General features: G+C 38.8%; 1 protein-coding gene across 3 annotated transcripts in view; it reads right to left on the bottom strand.

The window, feature by feature from the left end:
• FSHR (follicle stimulating hormone receptor) overlaps positions 1-21,270 on the bottom strand; it is a 179,942-nt gene that overhangs the window by 86,314 nt on the left and 72,358 nt on the right. For 2 of the 3 annotated variants that reach the window (XM_078444441.1, XM_078444443.1), the window contains exon 2: positions 15,412-15,483. The exons of the other annotated variant lie outside the window; for it this stretch is intronic. In XM_078444441.1, the coding sequence (XP_078300567.1) occupies positions 15,412-15,483 (72 nt within the window). The remainder of the gene's footprint in view (positions 1-15,411; positions 15,484-21,270) is intronic. 3 annotated transcript variants of the gene reach the window in all.

The raw sequence follows: 21,270 nt of genomic DNA, 5'->3' as shown, positions 1-21,270 counted from the left end.
AACATTTTCCCCTCTTGCCTTTGATTATGGAAATCCTACTGTCTCCATGTCAGCTTCCCAGGCTTCTCTGGAATACAGTGATCTAACCCCCACCAATCTGAATTGCTTTCAGCATCCAAGGTCTGGACAGCAACATTAGAGGCTACGTATGTTCTGATTTGTGTCTTCTGTTTCACATGAATTCCTCTTATTTCTATATATCACAAACTTCTTGAGGGTTAGAATGAAATCCTATCTGTTCTTTCAAGTCCTAATATGGAAGATTGACTGAAAGATGAATGGATAGATAGACTGATAAAAGGGGGCTAGGAACTTCTAATAAGAATGAATTGGAGAATTTGTGATGTGTTGTTCTTTCTGATTATACAAAGTCATAAGCAGGTGGGGGAGATTCTCATTTCCAGTTGGTGAGGAGCACCTATTCTGTTTATTACTGTTCACTCCAAGAAACCTCTCACCCTCCCACCTTCCCTCATTTCTTTTATACACCACACTTAAAATTGGAGGCATAACCTTGTTCAAGAATGTGCAAAACAGGAACATGGTAATGAACTCTTGTTGCTGCTATAAACTTGATGAATGGCTTATGGAGGAGGTCATTAAATGGCAATCTCAGTCCAGTGATTAGCTCTGCAGAATTCCTTCCTTAAAACTCAGGCAGACCAGCATAGCTTTCATTCTACTCTAGGTTTCCTGTGAGCTCCATTGGGTGTACCAGGAATATTTCTGGGTCTTAGCTGGAAAGGGAAAGGAGAAAAGAAGCCTTCTTTGTTTCTTTCCAGCATTCTCACTGCTTTCCTCCATCTCCTTTCCCCAGTCCACCTCAACTCACAACTCTGGCTGTGTTTGTTCTGGTTGAAACCTTCTGTGCTACCTTGACCTGCACCTTCCCTCTGACCTTTGCCCACCTGATACTACCAGGCCATAAATATCTATTTTTAGTCCCTTACTTTTTGCCTGAAATGCAAATTTCCTGTGATAAGAAGGAGTTCTCAGGCTGTTTGCCCACATGAATGATACAATGAATGGGTTTACTCCTGAATAGTTGTATGAGAATTGCATTTTTCATTCTCCAACTACAATGTTTGCAGATCACCAACAAAGAAACTGACAATACTTAGATAAGTGATTAGTTATACTAAAAACTGAGTACCAATTTAACTGTTATATGTGATCTAAAAATGACAAAAGAGTAGGAAAACTGTCCCATTATCTATGATTTGGTTATAGCAATGGAGCACATGTTTATGTAGTTCTCTGCTTTTCTCTAATTGTGCCATGTCATTTTATCAACAACTACAATGGAGCATATTATTGTGGCCCACTTCTCTTGGATCTTCCACCATACAGTTCCTTACCCAGGACTAGTACATTGTTTAGATCTTGTTACTCCATATGGAACATGAACCATCAGTGTTGGCCTCATCTGGGAGCTGGTTAGCACTGCAGAATCTCAGGTTCTACCCAGACCACATTAGTCAGACTCTTCATGTTAGATCCCCAAGTGATTTGTGCACATTAATGTCTGAGATGCTGCGGTGTAGGAGACACTTAGCTGGGGCTCATGAAATGCTCATTACATTTAATTAAAAGAAAAATTCTCTCTTGCAGAGATAAAATCCTTTATCTTAGCTAAGAAGTTATGGTTGAGTCTATATGTTACTAGAATGTTAATTCCAAGGAGAGGCAGAGAGAAATACACAAAACCAGGAAGAAAACAAGTCTATAAATGGTGTTGACTTAGAAAAATTGCCATTAAAACTAATGTTTTGATGAGATAGCTTGGGCCAGTTTTTAATAACACATTGATTCTTTGGCATGGAAAAGGCCAGTTTTGCACTTGGGTTTTTACTACTTGGATCAAATATCTGTCCACTTCTAGGGCATCCTTCTTTACCACTGCCAAGTGCTCAGGACTGAGTGGGAAGCATGAAAACACTGAGCAGAAACACCTGCATATGAAGGTTATGTATTTGGAGAAATAAAATGTTACTTTTTTCTTCTGACTTGGACATTCTTACTGACCTGTATTGAAGTGACCATAAGGCTCTCAAGATATAATTTCTGTCTCTTTTTTAACGTTTATTTTTAATTTATTTTTGAGAGAGAGATATCGAGTGAGTGGGGGAGGGGCAGAGAGCGACAGAGACCGAGAATCCCAAGCAGGCTCCTCATTGTCACCATAGAACCTGATATGAGGCTTGAACTCCTGAACCATGAGATCATGACCTAAGCCAAAATCAAGAGTCATATGCTTAACCAACTGAGCCATCCAGGCACCCTAGATGTAGTAAAGGAGAGGCAGCATTGCAAAAAGTAAAGCGTTATGTGGAGAAAATGCATGTAATGTGGCATGGGAGGAATCTCCCCTCCATCACTTTGTTGCTATTGATCTTAGGCCAGTCACCAAACTTCTCTGAACTTTATGTTCTCTCCTGTGATATGGGCTCAAATACTTGCCCCAGTTGCCACTGAAGGGTTGGTATGAGAGATTAAATGAGCTAATATATAGATGAGGCATTTTGCAATTATAAAATAGGTAACAACTGCAAAGATATTCAAACTACTGCTACTATTACAATTAAATAAATAAGAACTCTGTGAATTTGTGTATGTCCTGCTCTTCTCCCTTAGAAAGATTATGATCCTCCTGTATCATGTATAATCTGGGGTACCCTTGTTGGATTCATAGATATTACAGAAGAATAGATTACTCTGTGAGCATTGGAGTCAGAATGCCTGGGTTCAAATCACAGCTCTACAAGTTGTTAGATGTGTGATGTTGGGCAAGTCTCATCACTTCTTGGCTTCAATATCCTTACTGTAAAACTAAGATGATAAATATATAAGATAATGTATGTAAAATGCTTATTTAAATTTATGGTAAAATAATGACTCAACAGATGACAGCTATTGTTGTTGAGCACTATGGAAACTCCTTGAGAGCAGGGACTGTGTATCTTCATCTTGATTGCACAGAACATCTAGTAGTGAAGCCAATAAGCTTCATCAAATCACTCCCTCATCTAATTAACAAATATATTGTTGCTCAAGAAGAATTTGTGGAATTATTGACTGATGGATGTATTATGCTTCTCTGAGTTTGCTTGGTTTCTCTGAGTTGCTCATAAATAGAACAGAATAAACACAAACACAACAGCACATATACTAGTCAGATGTAGGTGTCCCAGATTGAGGAAGCTCATTAGCTCTACAAGCCTCATCCTCACAGGTGTTTAGGGAGTGATGGAATTCACAATCATTTAGTCTGAATCCTGATAAATCACTTGATGGATTAGCTGGTGTCATCCATCAGCCTCCACATGTTTTGAGTACTTGACTGAAGTCTATTAATCTCTTCCCTTTAAAAATGTCCAACCACTGATCTCTGATTTGGTCTCATCTCCTTGAAGTTAGTTTGGAACTTTTTCTCTATCCAGGATTTTTGGCTTATGGAACTTGGTGCTACAGTAAGCCACCATCCCTTTTTCCCCAAACCAAATGTTTGCTTTACTAAATGAAAAGTGCCATCTTAAGTATCTGACTTGGTTGGACTGAGAAGTTAGATGTACATATGAAGAGAAGTAGGGAAGACAATATAAGGGAAGGTATAAGAGAGCATACTTGAAACAAATACATGAAGACTGGCACCTCAATTTTTAACATTCCCTAAAGGAAAAGAAAAACAGTTTAAGTTCTCCATCTGGTCGGTCAGTGAGGGAGCCTGTCCTCAGTAGACGGAATCTTGAAAGCATTAATGTCAGTCTGATACAGGAAATTCATCCTTCTTTCAAATTTCAGTTCATGTACACATGGACTTTGCAGTCCAAACAGGTAAGCCACTTTAGATATAATTTTTCATGTATTAAAGCAAATCTCCATAAGCACATGTGCCACATTGACTAAAATCTCACCATTAACGATTCAATCCTCTGAAATAGGTATTACCTACTTCATGTCTTTTCAAAAAGGCAAATTGTCTTGGAGAATCCTATTCATTAACTCCTTAGAATTTTACTGGCAGTACTTTCTTCAGATGCTGTTATCTTTACTGAAGAAGAAGAATAAAGAAAAAGATTTAAAAAAATATTGAGATCTTATTTGGGGGAAAGGTTCTGAAAGGCTGGGAAAGAATCCAAGAGTTAGAGATGCCAAATTCACAGACGTTGCCTTCTGTTTTCCTTCTAGTGTGCCCAGCCCTGTGCTTGGTGCTTTGAAAGAATATGAGAAGAGGGAAAGGCAAGATCAGTAGTCATTGTGTTGTTGAGCTGAGCTCCAGGAATGGGAAGCAGAGCAAATGTTCTCTCTTTGTTATTCATACCTTGCATTTGTATGCACTTTTAACTTTTCAAAGCACGTTCACATCCAAGTGCAAATTACATGTTTATAAAACACTTGGCATCAACAATTGCTATCTCTCTGCCCAGACTCTCTCAGAATCTCAGACCCACTGGGGTGGTTAACTTCCACTTCATTCATTTAGGCTCCTCTGGCATTTTTTCCCTCTTATGTTCTTTCTCTCTGCCTGTTTAACTTCTGGAATGCTCTGAACTATAAAAACACATCTCTGATCATTTGATTTCTATGTAGTCTGGCCAGGGTGGAGCCGAGTACCAAAGGAGAGGTTTATGAAGTGTGAGATTCAGGTAGTTTATTTGCTGGGGGGTAGGGGAGGAGAAGGGGTGGGCAGGCAAGTGGGTCCATATTCTATTTGAGTCTTTTACTGTTTAAAGCATCTTATTAAGTCATAAACAGTCCAGATGGATGTGGTTGTGATGGGCATGGGCTAAATGAGGAAATAAAAATAAGTAGTTTGTGCATCGATTGGAGCTTACATTTAGATTGCATCTTTTTATTTTAATACCATTCTATTAAAAAAAAAAAACCCTACCAAGAGTCTCCAGGGCAGAGCCAGGAGGCTATTTTTAACTTGAGTATTATGCTGCCTTAATTGTATCTTCTCCAAGTAGAGACAAACATTAAGTTACTGGCAGAGAGAAAAAAAAAGTCTTGTTCATTTTCGGGTATATCTGTGAGCACTGACAAATATAACACATTTGAAAGTCCCTCCACAACTTGGCTTGTCAAGAAAGGTCAGAAGGACAAACATGGCTGAAGCAGAAGTCTTGAAAGATAGAGAAGATGATATTGCTTGGCTGTTGATTAGAAAATAGAAGAAAATTACATTTGATGGCAAGCCAGAGAAGCCTTGTTTTAGTAACCTCTGTCAAATCTTGGTACCTGGAAATCTTAGTTGCTGAATGAAAGCTGACAAGTGGAGGTTGCCAGGACCACAAGTCCTGAAGTGTCAAGTGAGTGGAGGATCCTAGAGATGGAATATGTAAATGACAGCATATCTGTGCCTTCCCAAGCAAAAGAGCATCTATAATACACATCTTTATTACTATATGCTTGCTAGTTCACAGTTGGTGCTATGGACTAAATGTTTGTGTCTTTTTCTCTCCATCCCCAACCCAAATGTATATATTGAAGCCCAGTCCCCACTGTGGTGGTGTTTGGAGGTAGGGACTTTGGGAAGAAATTGCATGAGGTCTTGGGAGTGGAGCTTTTCTGATGGGGTTGGTGCCCCTATAATGGGATAGAGAGACCAGTGCTCTTGGCCATGTGGGGATACAGTGAGAAGGCAGTTGTCTATAAGCCAGGAAGTGGGTTCTCACAAGAACTGTCCATACTGGTACTTTGATCTTGGACTTCTAGCTTCCAGAACTGTGAGATATAAATGTTATTTAAGCCACCCAGTCTGGTATTTTATTATAGCAGCCCAAGGAGAGTAAACAGTGGGGCTTTCACCTGTATTCTTCCAGTATTCCCTTACTTGTAATCCCTTCCAGCAAGGAATCCCTATACTATCTTTATGAATAAAGCATAAAGGGACTAAGATGTGGAGAGTTAAAATGAATACAGTGTTGGGGGAATCCATAAGATGACTATATCTCAGGAATTCTGCCTCCCCTATTACACTACCCCTCTTCCATCCCCCCAACACATAAAAAGAAATCAAAGCAAGGGTGCCTGGGTGGCTCAGTTGGTTAAGTGTCCCACTTGGCCTCAAGTCCCTATCTTGGAGTTAGGATTCTGTGTCTCCCTCTCTCTCTCTCCCCCTTCCCTGCTCAAGCGGATGCTAGCTCTCACTCTCACTCTCTCTCTCTCTCTCTCTCTCAAAAATGAAAATAAACATTAAAAATTTTTTCTTAAAAAGAAATCAAAACAAAACCAAAATGCGTAAAAACCTAAATACATAAATGTGAAGCTAATAAATTATTCTCTTTTTGAGCTGGGCAGCCATTAGATATTGTAAAGTTTATTTTAAGGACTTACCTAGAAACAGTTGAAATAAGGGGACTTAATGGGAACACTAAAACCACATCAACCCAAAATGTGAGAAGAAAACAGCTTCTTGTATTCTTGGTTGAAGCAATAAATTAAAAAAAAAATACTTTCAGAATATTTATGGAGAACAGGAGATGAGACCAGGACTTTCACCTTCTAGACACTAACTCATGTTTGACCTGGGTCAATAATGACAACTTAATTGGCCTAATTGTACATTTCCCAACTGCTGACTAAGTTAATTTGCAACTTAACAGGCAGCACAGTTTGTAAACCCTTGGATTTAGGCCAGTCTCAGCAAGAGCTTTACCCAGAAATGAGTTGGCACACTGGAAGTGGAAGGCAAAAAATGTTGCAAGAAGAGGTTTACTCCTTTCTAGGACTGGTCCCCCAGAAAATGATTTTAGGTTCTGGTTTATGGAAGTTCCAAGTGCTTAGGTATAGAAATCCTCTTTTCTAATTATAAATGATACTGAAGGAAGCTTTCACAGCCATAATCCTTCTGTTGGTCACTCCTTTATTTTAGTAGAGTAATTCTGGAAAATGGTGGATGCCAATAAAAAGGAAGCTTTTTGTAGCAGAAAGGACCAGACTACCTTGGATTCAATCCTAGCTTAACCACTGAAGTTCTGGTGCTGGTTAGTTGCTTAACCTTGCTGAATGTTAGATCCCTGTCTATAAAGTGCAGATTAACTGAGATGTGGTGTTTAAAACTGGCTCCAAATAGGTACTAATTGTTTTTAAAAAATCAACTTTACTTAAGTATAATTTGACAAATAATATGTACTCATTTTAACTGTTAAAGATTTTACAAATGGATATATTTTCTAACAACCACCACAATCAAGATATAGAACATCTCTGTCAGCCTAAGAAGTTCCTTGTTCCCCTTCCAAGACATTCTCCAGTTATCACACTTGGCCCTAGGCAACTACTGATCTGCTTTTTGGCACCAGAGTAGATTTTTTTTTTTTTTTAGGAGTTTCATCTAAATAGAATTATATGGAGTATATTTTTCTGTGTTTGGCTTTTTTACTTGGTATAATGCTTTTGAGATTCATTCATGTTGTTGTATTAGCAGTTTATTCCTTTTTATTTGGGGGTAGTATTCTGTCACATGGGTAAAACATAATTTGCTTACCTTCTGGCCTGGTGATGAGTACTGGGTTGTTTGTGGTTTTGAGCTATTATGAATAAATCTGTTACAAACATTCTTCAACAAGTCTTTGGGTAGACATATGTTTTCATTTCTCTTGGGTAAATACATTATAGGATACCGCCAAACTATTTTCCAAAGAGGTTGTACCATTTTACATCCTCGGCAGGTGTGTATGAGAGTTCTAGTTGCTCCACATCCTGACAATACCATCTAGACTAATAGCTCTACAAATACAGACAAAAATCCTTAATGAAATACTAACAAAAATCTGTGTGTGAGTGATCTTTAACAAATGCAAATCAAATTATTCACCTGGTTGTTCAAAATAACCCATTTAATCCCCATGATTAACTATGACACTCAGACTTGTCCCCATGATCTCTAAGGTGCTCTATGATCTCACCCCAGCTGCTTCTTTGACCTATTCTCCTACCACCCTCCTTTTATTTGTTCTCCAGCCACACCATACATACACGTACTATCTACATTTGTGAATATTCTTCCTACAAATGGGATTCAGGCCTAAATAATCATCCACCTCAGGGGCTCCAACAGTGGATGTGCATTAGAATCATCAAAGGGGTATTAAAACATGACCAGTGCTTGGCCCCACCCCAGACAGATGAAAAATCCCTAGAAATGATAGTCCTGTGGATTATTTAAAAAAACAAAACAACCCAGGGCATCTAAAGCACTGCCTGAGATGAGAACCACTGAGCCTCATTATCTTTTTGTATGCCCAAGGATTCATATCCTGTCTTCCCATTCAAGGATCTAATTGCTCCAACACTGGCCTCTAGTTGTTAATCAGCAGCCTGTTGCATCTTCAGCCTACCCCCTTTTGCTTTATTTCAGCAAGTGAGACTCAAGACTCCTTTGCCTATTAACTTGGAAACATAGAAAGATGGGGAGGTAATGGACCTACATTATCCAACAAGCAGGTGCTTAGGGAGGCAAAGCAGATTGGAGCCCAAATTTCTAGCAATACAGTTTTGATTACCTGATTTGTTTCCTTTCCTTTTATCTGTGCTTGAGTAAGTGCAAAGAACTGAGAATTTGAAGGGTCCTCAACTTTTTTTAGTGTTCTTGCATTGGTTCTCATTTAATAAATTTCTTCTTCTAGAAGTCCCTCTGTTAACTTTTCTTTCCCCAGTGATCTGGGGGTGGAGGCTGGGGTGTTAGACTAGCGTTCTCATTTTTAAATGTAAATAAATCACTTGATTATATTTTTTGTCCTTATGTTATCATGAATATTTCAAATGAATTTTATATGGTTCATATTTATGGCTTGGGAGCTATTTCACATTTTGGCTCATTGCCGTCTCATCTGCATATACCATATCTCAGCTGATGTTGATTGGTCTCATTTACATATTCATCATGCTCCTATTTTCAAAGAAATTTTGTTATAAACTGGCTTTTCTTCCCCCTCCAGTGTTATAATAGCACGTAGATGTGTTTTTAAATTGCACTCATTTCCATACGTAATTTTTCTGGTTACCATAAATCACCACCTTGTCACCTACTCCCCCCACCCTATTCAGTGTAATCTTCACACTTTATACCAAGCTGACATATGGCTCTGAAGTAATTAAAGACAATGTAAACAGTTTACAGTGCACTTTGCAAAGCCACTTCACATTGCAGAGAGTTTAATGGTTTCTTTTCCCCCAGCTAGTCCCAAAGAGTAGGAAGGTTTGAGATAGTGATGCTGAGTAAAGCTACAATGTGAAGAGTGATCATTTCATTTCCAGGGAGAAGCTTGCCTTCTACCAGAAAGATTCCTTATCTGTTTGACTCCTTATAAAAGCAGAGGGGCTAGGTTAAGCTGGGTTAATAAAAGAAGAATCATCAGCATGGGTTGGGAAAAATGACTAGATTCTTTAAGTCATTCTAACAGGAGGCAGGGGAAAGAACCAAACTTATCAAATCCTCAACCACCCAGGCCACAGAAACCTCTCTTGGGTTTGAGAACAGGACTAATTTTAAGATGTGAGTTGTTTGTAGCCACCAGCACTTAGTCTCCCCCCACCCCCCGCTTTTTTTTTTCCCAGCAGTGGCCTCAGGTTTTGTTTGTGACTCTCCCTCACCCAATCCAAGTGCATGTGGTTGGGATGGGTGTTTTCAAATCTGAGAGTGGAATCCATTACCCAGGCCACAGCCAGTTTGAGTATTGCCTTCCCTTAGTTGTAGTGGTTGGTCCAAGAATGATTGTGTGATCTAAATGAATTATACAAATCTTAAGACTTTTATGAGATTGAGAAAAAAAAGGTCAAATCTTTCCTTCTGAATAGAACCCAAGAAATGTGCAAACAGGATTGCTGCTGGCATGTTGCCACCAGGGTGGGACTAAGGACTTAAGCTAACATAGTGGAAGGGAGACCTGAGAGAGGGAGGCTAAGTCCTAAGGACATGAAACCTGAATACAATGTTTGCTAAAGCTATTCGTCCTCTCTGACCATCATGTTAAATGAGCCATTAAATTTCCTTCCTTTCCTTAAGCCTATTTGAGGTTTATTTTCTTTGGCCTCTCACAGTAGAAAGTGTCCTAACAAATACAATGGTTGTGTCACTTATTTAGAACATATTATCTTGTGCATTTTTGTCCTGAGTTACATTTTAAACTGTAACTATATAAATGCCTAGATCATAGTAGATTCTCAACCAGTGTTTGTATGCCTATCTACTTCTACATTATTTATCACTATCACTCATATTATTTAATATTTTGATATCTGGATATCTTGTCTTCCCAACTATTATATTTCTTCATTTTTATTCATGCATTTATCAGTTATTTATTGTGCAAGGCACCAAGGATCCAATACTGAATAAAACAATCATGTCCTTTGACAGTCCGGTAGGGGAGTTAGAAATTAAATTATCCCATAAAATAAGTATAAAATTGCTAAAATGAAAGTCAGCTCAAAGAGTCTAGTGGTGGTAGGAGAATGTATATAGTAATGGGTTTTTCCTAATTGGAGAGGTCAGGGAGGGCTTTTCTAGGTGAGTGACTCTGACATGGGAATCTGAAGGATGGGTAGGAACTGACCAAATTAAGAGTGCAAAATGGAAGAGATGTTCTAGTCGGAACGAGCTGCACCGAGCAAGGTTCATGGTAGGCAGATAACATGGTACGTTGTATGAACTGATAAAAGGAGAGAGTGTGAGAGATCTTTTTTCTTTTTAAATGTGAAGAGCAATGGTAAGGCATGGTGTGTGTATGTGGCAGGACAGATGTGGAAGTGGACATAATTAGATGGGAATTTAGATAATATCACCGTGGTTGCCACTTAGAGAATGGATGAGGGTGAGTGCAGAGCATGCTGGAGGACAGGGCAGCATACTTGGAAACTCTTGCAGTCATTTGGGAAAGCTGATGATAGTTGGAGGAGATAAGTGGACAGATGAGAGGTATAGCAAGGAGATAAAAACAGAACTTGGTGTTGTACTTTAATACAAAGTTACACTCTGACCTTGCCCTTAAAGATCAATCAAGAGATCTAGAAAAACTGTGAATTCTGAATACAATCTGATAATAGTGCTATTGGTATGGTGGACACAAGATTATGGTTTGGAAGTACTGAGAGCATTCTGGGAAGGCTGTACAGAGGAGTAAACATTTAATCTGGACACTGGAGGATCACCAGGATTTCTATTCAAATTTCGAGTGAAATTTTAGGCAGAGGGACAGCATCTACATAAAACCAGTGTGAAAGTGCATTTTTTTAATTAATTCACCAGCAACTTTTTAAGAAAATGTTTATTTATTTGGAGAGAGTGCAAGTGGGGGAGAGGGAGAGAGAGAATCCCAAGCAGGCTCCCTGCTGTTAGTACAGAGCCCAACGTGGGGCTCAATCTTACGAACTGTGAGATCATGACCTGAGCTGAAACCAAGAGAGTCAAATGCTTAACTGACTGAACCCCCCATGTGCCCCTCCTTGCAACAACTTTTTGATCCCTCTATGTGCCAGGCACCATCCAAAGAACCAGCTATCTTGTTTTATGTAAGTAATGGGATGTCTGGTAATGAAATGGGAAATGGCACACGTTCCTGCCTGGCAAAAATGTGGGATAAACAGTGCATATGATGGGAATAGAAAGGGCTTTGATTTTTGTGCCACTTAAGACTAAAGACTATGGCAATGAGAGTCCCTCCAGTTTCTTCTGTAAGAGAGTTTGAGCAGTGTGGGTCTGGCAGCAGGGAGCTGAGGAGATCAGACCTGGGATGGGCATAGCAGCCTCATGTAACAGGCTATGTAAGTGTTAATGAGACTTTGGATATAATAGCTGGAGGGAGAGAAGGGCTGGTTTCCAGGAATATTTTTGAGAAAGAGTCAATAGGACTGGAAAAGGACCTGGGTTTAAGGGAAAGTCAAGGGATACTGAATTTTCCTGCATGGGAGTTTGGGCAGATGGTAATGTTCTTCACTGGGCAATATGAGAAGATAAGAAATTTAAAGATACAGATCATTAACTAGTTTGGATGTATTAAATTTGAGGCACTGGCAGTTTAATGAGGTATAGATGTTTAGGAATCTTTCCATTTGAAAACAAGAATTATCTGGGGCGCCTGGGTGGCTCAGTCGGTTAAGCGTCCGACTTCAGCTCAGGTCATGATCTCGCGGTCCGTGAGTTCGAGCCCCGCGTCGGGCTCTGGGCTGATGGCTCAGAGCCTGGAGCCTGCTTCCGAATCTGTGTCTCCCTCTCTCTCTGCCCCTCCCCTGTTCATGCTCTGTCTCTCTCTGTCTCAAAAATAAATAAAACATTAAAAAAAATTAAAAAAACAAACAAGAATTATCTTTCAAAAGAGAGATGGGTGTTATGGAAGAAGGTTTTGGAGCCCTGATAGTAAGACATCATTTGATGAATAATGATTGGGGATTGTGAGTATAATATGAGAAAGAAAATGGCCAATAATGGAGCTCTGGAATATCTGAATTTTTGAAGGGCAGCCGAGGAATAAGAAAGATGGAAAGAACTGTCAGTGGAGTAGTCTGGGACATTAGGAGAGTACACAGGAGGGTGTGTTGTCACTGAAATTAAAAGGGGGGTGAGTATTGTAAAGAAGGGTGTGAATAGTCAGTGATGTCAAAAGCTGCAGATAAGTGCTAGGAAGACAAAGTAGAAGTCAAGAGATCTGGCAGGTCCATCATTGTTGGGAACTCTCATAGAGTGATTACATGGTGTTAGAGAATTTGTGGCCAAATAGCAAGAGGGCTGGCTAAAGAGTGAGTGAAAGGAAAGGGCAGGGGGGTAGTGAATGCAACTGTTCTTTCACAAGTGTGGGGGTGACCAGAAAGAGGGGAAGGTAGCAGGGAAGGAAGGCAGGATTTATACAGAAAGCTTTTCCGTCCTTCTTTTTAGCAAAAGAAGGTGAAACTTGGCTACATGTGCAGAATGAATGAAAGGGATTTTATGATTCATGGAGAAGGAAATATTGAGGAGGAAGCTGATACTTACTAAGTTCATGAAACTGGCTAAAAACCAGGTGAATAGAAATACTGGGGATAGATCGGGAAAGGAGATAAGAAGCCATCACTGACCAAGAATAGGTGAGACAACGGAAGAAAGGAGCGTAGAGACTGAAGGGCACAGTCTGTTCAGAGTTCAGTTTGGTGACAAGCCTTCTACTAAGAAATGTTTTTGAAGTCTTAGGACATACAAAGTGTTGAAAAAAATGAGATCACTTTAATTTTATTTTAGGCATCTCGCTGTGTCAGTATAGGCTGATGAATAAAGTCATGAGGTCGAAATCCACAAGCTGTGTTTGAGGTTTGAGGAAGTTGAGGTTTTAAGCCAGCTGCCCTGTCTCTGGGATTATTGCTGTGTCAGCTCAGCTTAACGATTTATATCACTACTGGAATGTCCTGTCTGATGCTGAACACCCAATGAGGGTCAGTCACACCTGCTGGATTGAATTTGATTAAGGTGGATTATTTTTGTTATCTGATATTCCTGTCTTTAGAACAATTTCTATGCAATTATAGGGCTTCTTGGGGATGAGGTGTATCTAATAGTCTAGTCATCTAGTACATGTCAGTTCTAAGCAGGGCAACAGCCAACCCATGTAGGAATATACCTTGAGCAGAGAGCTCCCCAGTTCTATTGCTTCCCTGTTTTCCTCGGTGAGCTCTGCTCCATTGAGTGCCCTATCTCTCAATTCCTGTGAGTGTTGAATATCCTCAAGAAGGTAAACTCTGAAGACTGCAGGTTTTATTTTAAAAACATTTTTTAATGTTTATTTATTTTTCAGATAGAGCATGAGTGGGGGAGGGGCAGAGAGAGAGGGAGACACGGAATCTGAAGCACCTCCAGGCTCTGAGCTGTCAGCACAGAGCCCGACGCAGGGCTAGAACCCATGGACTATGAGATGGTGACTTGAGCTGAAGTTGGACGCTTAACCAACTGAGCCATCCAGGCATCCCAAGATTGCAGGATTTAAACCAGGCTGTCATCCAACTGGGGGTCCTTACACTTAGGAATTAGAGTTCACAGGAGCCATCATCTCCTTTGTGAAAAACTCCTTACTTAACCCACAGATAGGGAAACCAAGATACCAAGAGATACAGTGATTTAATCAAGATTGCACAGTAAGTTTATATCAAAGCTAGCCCTCAAACCCAGGATTCTGAGCACCTTCCTCTAAGCAGGTGGTGTAATTGCTGAGACATATTCCCACTCTCTCTGCTCTGTGTTTCCTTTATTAATGGATTTCTTTCTTCTTCAGACCTCAGCAAGTATTCTTAAATGGGGGTGAAAGAACCAAGAGGAAAAATTGAATGGCTTTAAGAAGGAGAAAAACATGTAACCTGAGGGGTTGCTTTCTTATGATGAAAAAATCATTCCTTTCTGTGTAATCCATCTTTCTTTTGCTGTATTCACTGGTATTAAAGTCCTGAGTTCTGGCTGCTGCTCTGGTGAAGAACACATTTTCCTGGCCCTAGAGACCTGGGAGATGGGGTCAAGAGCCTTCAAAGGAGTAGTGGGTTACTTTATTAAAAATTTTTTTAAACATAATTTATTGTCAAGTTAGCTAACATAGAGTGTATCCAGTGTGCTCTTGGCTTCATGAGTAGATTCCCATGATTAATCGATTATATACAGCATCCAGTGCTCATCCCAACAAGTGCCCTCCTCAATGCCCATCACCAATTTCCCCCTCTCTTCTGCCACCCCCGTCAACCTGCAGTTTGTTTCTGTATTTAAGAGTCTCTTGGGGTTTGCCTCCCTCTCTGTTTTAAACTATTTTTCCCCTCCTTTTCCCCCAAGGTCTTCTGTTAAGTTTCTCAAATTAAGAGTGGGTTACTTTAAACATGGCAGAATTTATACTGCTTTTTAATACTGTGCCTAATTTTGAGAAAAGCCTGATTGGGGATACACCTACATTAAACTAGCTCAGTAAGGAGTTAATGTTTCCATTAGCAAAGGAGTCTTCTCCTTTCAAAGGAAATCTTCAGTGCTATAAACTTTTCTGATGCTTGTAAATGTTGATACATCAATTACCACTTGTCAGCATGGCTTGGAAAAGAGAAGTCTAGAGAATCTTGAACACAAATGTTAGGCCCTGTTGTCAATTAAAAATTATTCAGAAATAATAGACAACATCCCTGAGAAAGAATAGGTATCAGCAGAGAAAATCAGTTTGGTTTATAAAAATTCCACTCACAGGTACTTTGGAGCAATGCCTTGTAGAAGAAAAAATGAGAACTGCTTAGATTGACCTTATGCTCTTTTCATTAGCCATACTCTGAAAGGTCCCTCACTATTAGGAAATAAAATAGGAGGAGGTGCAGAAAGTTTTCTGGCTTCTAGGCACAGAGCATCACACTGGATGTGATGTGAGGCTGCTGACCACAGCCTATTTGAGGCACTCACACAAAGCACTGTTAGGTACATACATTTTCTCCAGGTCCCCAAATCCCAAGAATGCTCCTTTTGGGATGACTCGAAGTTTGGTGAGGACAAACCTCCTGAAAAGAGAGTAGACATAAAATATCACAACCTATCCATTCACTGATAAGTAATTGCCTAATGTGTAGTATCAGCCAACAGCCAACATATACTAAGTGCTTGTCATTTAGTAGTAGTTGCAATTGCTTTCACATGATCTCTCTTCATCCTCCCCACAAAGCAGTGATGCCCATTTTGCATTAAGAGGGAACAGGTTTAATGAGGTTTGTAGGTTTGCCCAGGGTCACTTGGCTGATACATGGCAGAGCTGGAATATGAACACTTTCATCATCAGTACTCCATGTTGCCCTCCTGTAGCTTGTGTGAGGCCTCTTTTCTTTCTCTAGTCCAACCCCCAAAACCTCTTCCCTTGCCATTCTTAGCTGACCTTGCTTCCTATTTCAAAGAGAAGATGAACCTAATAGAAGAGAACTTCATGCTCTCACATGGCTTGTAGCCACTAAGCCATCTGCACCTGAAGCCATACCCTGCCTTCCCTCCTGTTACCATGGGTGACCAGGACTCTGGACCTGGCTGAGAATAGTGCCTCCAATCCACATCAGATCTCGTCTCCTCTCTTCTTGTTGAGGTAACCACAACAGTAATTTCCCCCTTTCTTGGGTACATTTTATTCACCTATGTTTTTTCTCTACTGAGTCCTGCCCATCAGTATACAAATATGCCATAATTTACTTCATCAAAAAAACTCTACTCTCAACGTCAGCCACCTTCAGTTTTTTGCCATTTTCTTCTACTTGAAATATTTGTTTCCCTCTTCCACAATGTTTGTTCCAGTGGCTCCTCATCTCCTCCAGGAAAAAACCCACATTGTATACAGTGATGTATGGATTTCCCTGCTCTCCGTTTCCACAGACCCTGTACTCTCCATTTTGACAGTTTTCCCCTTTGCTTCTCTTGTTCTTTTCACAGTACTCTCTTGCTAGTTCTTGGACATGCCAGGTTCCTTCTTGCCTGTGTTTCTGCATTTGCAATTCTCTCTGCCCGGAGCGCTCCTCTCTCAGATATCCTCATGGCCGCCGCCTCCAGTCTGCTGTTTGCTCAAATGTCACTTGTTTAGTGATGCTTTTTCTAACCACCCTATTTAAAATGACAACCTCCCCTACTTTGCCCCTGGCTCTCTTTCCTTCTCAGAGTTTTCTTCACAGCACTTCTGACATTTTGTACACTATATTTATTTATTTATTTATGTATTCACATATGTATTTATCTCTAGCCTATAACTAGAATACAGACTCCGTGAAGGCAGGAATTTTGGTATGATTTGTCTACTACTGTCTACCGAATGCCCTCAAACAGTGTCTGGTATGTGGCAAGTACTCACATTTTTTCTTGAATGGCTATTAATCAGTCTGAGAGTTCTAGGCTTGAGAGTGGAATTATAAGTGACCCTTTTGGAATTTCTGTGACAAGAATACTATTCCTTCCTCTGGCTTTCTCTTGCTTTGTAACTGATTAGTAGGTACTTTCCCCCACTCCTCCCCGAATCTTTCCTTCCACAAGGCAGTGTTTCAGCAGGAATGAAATAAGCACTGAGGAGTTGGATACTTTTGCAGACCTGCATATTTCATTCTCTTATTACTTATTGGTGTTAGTGAAACTCCTATTGCAGATGAAATTATCCCGGCAAACGATATTTTACTTTAACTTTGTTTACTTGCCTTTGGCTGTCAGGTGCACCAGCTCTATGGGGAGGAAGCATGAGAGAGAATCTTAAGTGCCGTTTTTGCTTTGGAGGAGTTTATATATGTGGAAAGGTAAAGCCAGAAATGTTGGAATACCAGAAAACAGTTGTGGGATACAGTTGATGTAATAACTATAAGTGTTATGCAAATATTGAAGTGAGAAAGATCCTAAAGTACATAAATACATAAAAGGAAGATTGGAAGAGGTGGGTGAATTTGAGCCTGGACTTCAAAACCATCAGGTCATACTAAACCCATGTAAATAAAAAGAGATCTAAATTAAGATTAAGGACTATGTACCTGGGAGACTGTCAACTTCTAGAACTCCCATCTGAAAAGAATCAAAGTTAAGGTACTCATTTAATCTTTTAAAAAAATATTTTTACATGTATTTATTCATTTATTATATGTAATTTATTGTCAAGTTGGTTTCCATACAACACCCAGTGCTCATCCCAACAGGTGCCCTCCTCAATGCCCATTAACCATTTTCCCCTCTCCTCCACCTCCCATCAACCCTCAGTTTGTTCTCAGTATTTAAGAGTCTCTTGTGGTATTTATTAATTTATTATATGTAATTTATTGTCAAGTTGGTTTCCATACAACACCCAGTGCTCATCCCAACAGGTGCCCTCCTCAATGCCCATCAACCATTTTCCCCTCTCCTCCACCTCCCATCAACCCTCAGTTTGTTCTCAGTATTTAAGAGTCTCTTGTGGTTTGCACTCATTTTGTCTTAAGTAACATAGACAAGTCCCTTTTGTTTCTATCACTCTTTTGTTCCTATTATCACAAGACAGAAGAATGATGAAAACAAACTTGAAAAAGCAAATACTAAGTCAACTAGATAGTGCTTTTTGATTCAACCCTAGTAGCATACAAGTTTTCTACAAACACTTATGCCTAAATGTTTCCAACCTATTAACATAATTAAAGCCTTTTTTTAAAGACATAGTCTTGACTTCCATTTACCGAAATGTTATGAACTAGATAACTTGAAGATATTTTCACTAAAATTGCCCAGAAGTCTTCTATAAATCATAATAAATATTGTTTTAATTGCATAGTTGTGCTTCTAAGAAAGTATGAGAAATCCCCAGGGGCCCAAAGTAAAGCAACTGAAGACCAGATGGAACCCTGAGTGGTGAATGCAAACAGAATTCTAAAAGGATAGATTGAAGCCAAACTATTCAGGGAGGAGGTCAGTTTCTGGACTTGGTAGTGAAGGACTTGTGTTTTGATGCTAAGATGTTGTGTGAGATGAGATATAGAAGATGAAATGTAAAGATTTATTTCTCTGTGCTGTCTATTTAACTATCTCATGCATTCTAGAAAATAAAAGGGGCAGAAAATGGGAGACAGGCAATTTTTAATGAATTAACATCTGGAAATTTCCATAATTTATAAAAGACCTAAATCTCAGATTTTGAAACCTCAAGTCCTAGGAAGGAAAACAAAAATAAATCTACTTCCAGATACCTCTGAATTAAAACTGTGGAGTCAAAAGAAAAACCATTGTAAATAAAAACAGAAATAGACCTATTATCTTCAAATAAAAATAATCAGCAAACTTTGTAAAAATATCTTCATAATTAGAGAAAATACTGCCTGGTTAGAATTCTATACCCAGAAATAAGCATTCAAATGTGAGGATGAAATAAAGATGCTTTTAGACAAATTTAGTTAGTCATTAATGAAATTTCAGCAAAGGAATTCCTTTAGAGAAATAAAGTATAATCTGGTGGGAAGGCACAAAAACAAGAAGGAATAGTGAACAGAGAAATCAGTGTTCCTTATTGAATAGGTGGGTTTTCATAATGGTTGGAAAACTCACCTATTCAGCAAAGAACAATGAAAAAAATATTGACCAAGAATTAGGTCACAAAGCAATTGGTATAGAACAAATAATTGTCTTTGATGTGGTGCATTTAAATTACTTAGAAATTAGTTAAAAGAGATAATAATTAACAGCCTCCCTCCAACAACACATGTACAAACGTCTAGAAAGTAAAAACTAAATCAAAACAAAACCCCACTCTTTTAAGTCACACATGGGTCACAGAAGAAATTACATAATAATTAGGAATTATTTGGAATTGAGCTGTAATGAAAATACAACATGAAACTTCAGGGATGCAGCTAAGCTGCCACATACAGAGAAGTTAAGGGCTTTAAATTATTTTACCCAAAATGGAAATAAAAAAGATGGAAATTTCACAAGCTACATTTCAACACAGTGAATAAACAAAGCAACAACAGAACAGTGGAAACAGAAAACTATAAAGTCGGTAGTTCTTTATTGCATTTCTGGGTAGAACTTACGGTACAAACTCAAAAGTCATTTCATAAGACGGTTGGGAAAATGAGGGGCTGTTGAGATAGAGGTATTTTGAGAAGATAAACACTCAGCCAGACATTAAAACTTGATGTATAGATACAGTTTAACCTATACTAACTTGTTTCATTATAAAAGATTAAGTTTCAGGGCTCCTGGGTGGCTCATTCGGTTAAGTGTCCGACTGGCTCAGGTCATGATCTCACTGTTAGTGAGTCTGAGCCCCGCGTAGGGCTCTGTGCTGACAGCTCAGAGTCTGGAGTTGCTTTGGATTATGTATCTGCCTCTTTCTCTGCCCTTCTGTCAGTCTCTCTCTCTCTCTCTCTCTCTCTCTCTCTCAAAAATAAGCAAGAAAAATTATTTAGAAAATTAAAAGATTTGCTTCATAAGTTTATTGCTAACATGAGTAAGGAGTTTTCTTAGAATATTGAAAGGTTTATCAGAATAGTTTCAAGGACTTTGACTTATAACTTTACCACTAAAAATGATTGTTAGAGAAAAGTACATTTATCTGAATGTTTGTTGAATGAAACCATTAGTCACTTAAAGCTGCAAACCCTTCTTACAGGTCTGTTTTAACCAGCAACTTTGTGATAATTGATTGATTATGATTTTACTGATCTAGCTCTAATTAATGAAGTTTTGTTGAGATTTCCTTTAAATCAGGAGTACTGGTAAAGGCATTATTTTTGATGAATTTTCATATTTATTTACTTATGATTTTTTAAATGTAATGTTTATTTGTTTTGAGAGAGAGAGAGAGAGAGAGAGAGAGAGAGAGAGAGAGAGATACATAGGAAGACAGAATCCCAAGCAGGCTCTGCTCTATGAGAGTCTATAGAGCAGAGCCTGATGCAGGGCTTGAACTCATAAACCTTGAGATGATGACCTGAGCTGAAATCAAGACTCAGACACTGAACCAACTGAGCCCCTAAGTTTTCATTATAGAAATAAGGTAAGTGAGAACCTAAGAGATTAACTTTAAAACACATTTCAAAATTTAACTTTGACTTGAGAGAAGAAACCTAAAGAGAATAGAAAAAATTAATAGAGTAGAAATTAAAGATTATAATGGAGAAGATCAATAAACTCAAAAGCTAATTTTTTAGAAAGATCAATAGAATAAAAAAAATCTGTCCACTTCAACCAAGAAAAAAAAAACAAAACCAAAGCAACAACAACAACAAAAAAAAAACAATGAGAGTTATGAAAAATGGCACTTAGGTAAAGACATTAGTTTTGTTTTTGTTGTTGTTTTTTTTTGTTTTTTGAGGTATAATTGACACAATGCTGCATTAATTTCAGGTGTCCAACATAGTGAATCAACAATTTCCATCCACACATACCAAAACAAAAAAACTTGTTTGTTGCCTTTTCATTTTGTTGGTGGTTCCTTCAGAGAAGCAAGATTTAAATTAGAGAGCCCTAGGAACAATTTCAAAGCATTAAATTAAAAAAAAAAATCAGGCAATATGGATAATTTTCCTTGAGATATATACTTACCAAAATTGATTAATGAATATATAGAAAAACTGAATGAATCTAAAACTGTTAATAAGTTGGGTTTGTAGTTTAAAACCCATCCACCCCAAAACAAGGTTAACATGATATTTTATTTATTTTTTGATTGATTGATTGAATAAGAGAGAGAGCAGGGGAGGGACATGGAAAGAGGGAGAGGGAAAGACTCCCAAGCAGGCTCTGCACTGTCAGCGCAGAGCCCAACAAGGGGCTTGATACCACAAACGATGAGATGATCACCTGAGCTG

The sequence above is a fragment of the Panthera onca genome, chromosome A3 (assembly GCF_046562875.1).
Source record: "Panthera onca isolate mPanOnc1 chromosome A3, mPanOnc1 haplotype 2, whole genome shotgun sequence".
Taxonomy (NCBI): Eukaryota; Metazoa; Chordata; class Mammalia; order Carnivora; family Felidae; genus Panthera; species Panthera onca.
Note: the sequence above shows the minus strand (reverse complement) of the source record. Positions and strands in the feature narration are given on the sequence as shown.